The sequence below is a fragment of the Ananas comosus genome, linkage group 8 (assembly GCF_001540865.1).
Source record: "Ananas comosus cultivar F153 linkage group 8, ASM154086v1, whole genome shotgun sequence".
Classification (NCBI taxonomy): Eukaryota; Viridiplantae; Streptophyta; class Magnoliopsida; order Poales; family Bromeliaceae; genus Ananas; species Ananas comosus.
The window spans coordinates 13,315,104-13,317,595 of NC_033628.1; the positions used below are offsets into that span (position 1 = coordinate 13,315,104).

A 2,492-nucleotide genomic window follows, 5' to 3' on the forward strand; every position below is an offset into this window, starting at 1 on the left:
AGTATCACAGTACAAATATAAACATGCATACTGTACGAATTTCCAAAAACTCACTCAAACCGGAAAATTCCGAGCTTGTTTGAAATGCACTGATAATATTGCACAATGTACACTTTAATGTCAAAACTATTAAAATTCTAGTGGTAGTTTGAGTGACGAGATTTTACAACAAAAAAAAGAAAAAAAGTCACGAGTTCGAGTTCGAGACGAAGAAACTTAAATCTTAATTAACGAATGAATGCATTAATTATTAATTAGTATATAGTACTCTTTGGATGTAGGAGTCGGGCATGAGGGAGCGGAGGACGGCGAGGTGGTCGTTCATGAGGCGGCGGCGGTTGCGCTCGACGGCGATGTGCGTCATCCGCTGGCTCTCCACCTCCTCCTTGCTGCCGCCGCTCCTCGGCCGCCGCCGCCGCTTCCTCTTCCCTCCCTGCACCCTCATCTGCTGCTGCTCCACCGCCGCCGCCGCCGCTGCCTCGGGCGGCGCGGGGCCGAGCACCGCCGCGCTTTCCGAGGGGTTGGTGTAGTGGAGCTGCGTGGCGTTGATGGTGTCGTAGATGAAGAAGCTGGGGAGCTCACTCGAACATAGTCCTCCGAGTGTACTACTCATTGTATGTATGCGCTCTCTCTCTCCCTCCCCCCTTCTCTCTCTCTCTCTCTCTCTAATTAAGCTTCTTCATACTACCTTTATGTATGCAGCCCGCACAAACACACACTCTCTCTCTCTCTCTCTCTCTCTCTCTCTCTCTCTCCCTCTCTCTCTCTCACTCACTGCATGAGGTCGCGTGTACATAAGACTACAAACCATTACCACCAAAACCCACTTTTTCTTTCGCAAGGTTCGTGAGTGTTGAGTGTGTGTGTGTGTGTGTGTGTGTGTGTGTGTGTGTGATATGAGGTGAAGTTCAAAAGAGAGGAAGGGGGTTGTGAAGAAGATTACACGTGAGGGGTCAGGAAAGGAGAATAGCTTTTTTATTTGCTTCAAAAAATTTTAAAAAGAGCTCTCTCTCTCTCTCTCTCTCTCTCTCTCTCTCTCCAAATACAAATACTCTACAAAGAGGCTGCAACCCATGTCACGAAATGAGGTGGGGGACCCATTAGCATCATCGGAATAGAGACAACAAAACCATGGTGATTACATATATATATAATAGCCAGAGCGAGAATCAGGTGAGGAGGAGAGCGAAAACAAGCACATGGTCCAGTGGACGTATTTAATACAAGAGAAGCCCAGCATATACTCTCGCATAACCAACCTGTACTTTAAGGTATCGTTTGGTTCGAGGATAAGAAAAAAATAATTATTTCAAAAATAAATATAAATTGAGATATAAGCGGGAATTAGATCAATTTTGTGTTTGGATGAAAATTAGATTATTCCTGGGAATAAAAAAAAAATAGCGTTTGGTTAGGTAAGATGGAATAAGAAAGATAATGGGTTTTATAAATAAAAAATAATAATATTATCCTCTTATTATATTTGAATTTAAATTTTTAAAATTTTAAATATATATTTTTAAATTTAAAATTTTAACTTTGAAATTTCAAAATTTGAAATTTAAAATCTCAAATTTTAAATTCAAAATTTTAAATTTTAAATTTCAAACTTTAAATTTAAGATCAAATTTTAAAAAATTAAATTTTTAATTTTTAAATTTTTAAAATAAGAATAGGGGTGGGACCAATTAATAAAAACTATTTATTATATAAATTTAAAAAAAAATTTAAAATTCTACTTAAACTTAAATTTAATAAAAAGAATTTATTATAATATTTAAATATAATTTATTATAAATGTTATTATAATATTTAAATATAAATAATATGTATTAATATAGTACAATTAAGAAAGTGCAGGACGCATAAATGCATGTGGTTCCACGGTGAAGGGAATAATATTCTGCCAAACTAGAGTATGAACGCTTCGATCAAACTGTGTACCCGCATTAATTACTACGGAAATTGACCATGTACTTATAACAATGGCACGTTGCCGTTAAAATAAAATAAATAAATAAATAAATATCAAAATGTATATATTTCTCCTTAATTTTCTTTTTTTCTTTTCCATTAAATTTGACAAAATCTGAGGAGAAGAGATGAGATGAGATGAGGTAAAGAAACTCCATGAGGGTAATAATTAATATCTGACTAGTATCACAGTACAAATATAAACATGCATACTGTACGAATTTCCAAAAACTCACTCAAACCGGAAAATTCCGAGCTTGTTTGAAATGCACTGATAATATTGCACAATGTACACTTTAATGTCAAAACTATTAAAATTCTAGTGGTAGTTTGAGTGACGAGATTTTACAACAAAAAAAAGAAAAAAAGTCACGAGTTCGAGTTCGAGACGAAGAAACTTAAATCTTAATTAACGAATGAATGCATTAATTATTAATTAGTATATAGTACTCTTTGGATGTAGGAGTCGGGCATGAGGGAGCGGAGGACGGCGAGGTGGTCGTTCATGAGGCGGCGGC

General features: G+C 36.4%; 1 protein-coding gene across 1 annotated transcript; it reads right to left on the reverse strand.

Annotated features, from left to right (window-relative positions):
• On the reverse strand, window positions 1-1,209 carry LOC109713750 (transcription factor bHLH96-like). The gene has a single exon (XM_020237934.1). The coding sequence runs from the start codon at window positions 611-613 to the stop codon at window positions 251-253; it is 363 nt and encodes a 120-aa protein (XP_020093523.1). The 5' UTR covers window positions 614-1,209; the 3' UTR covers window positions 1-250.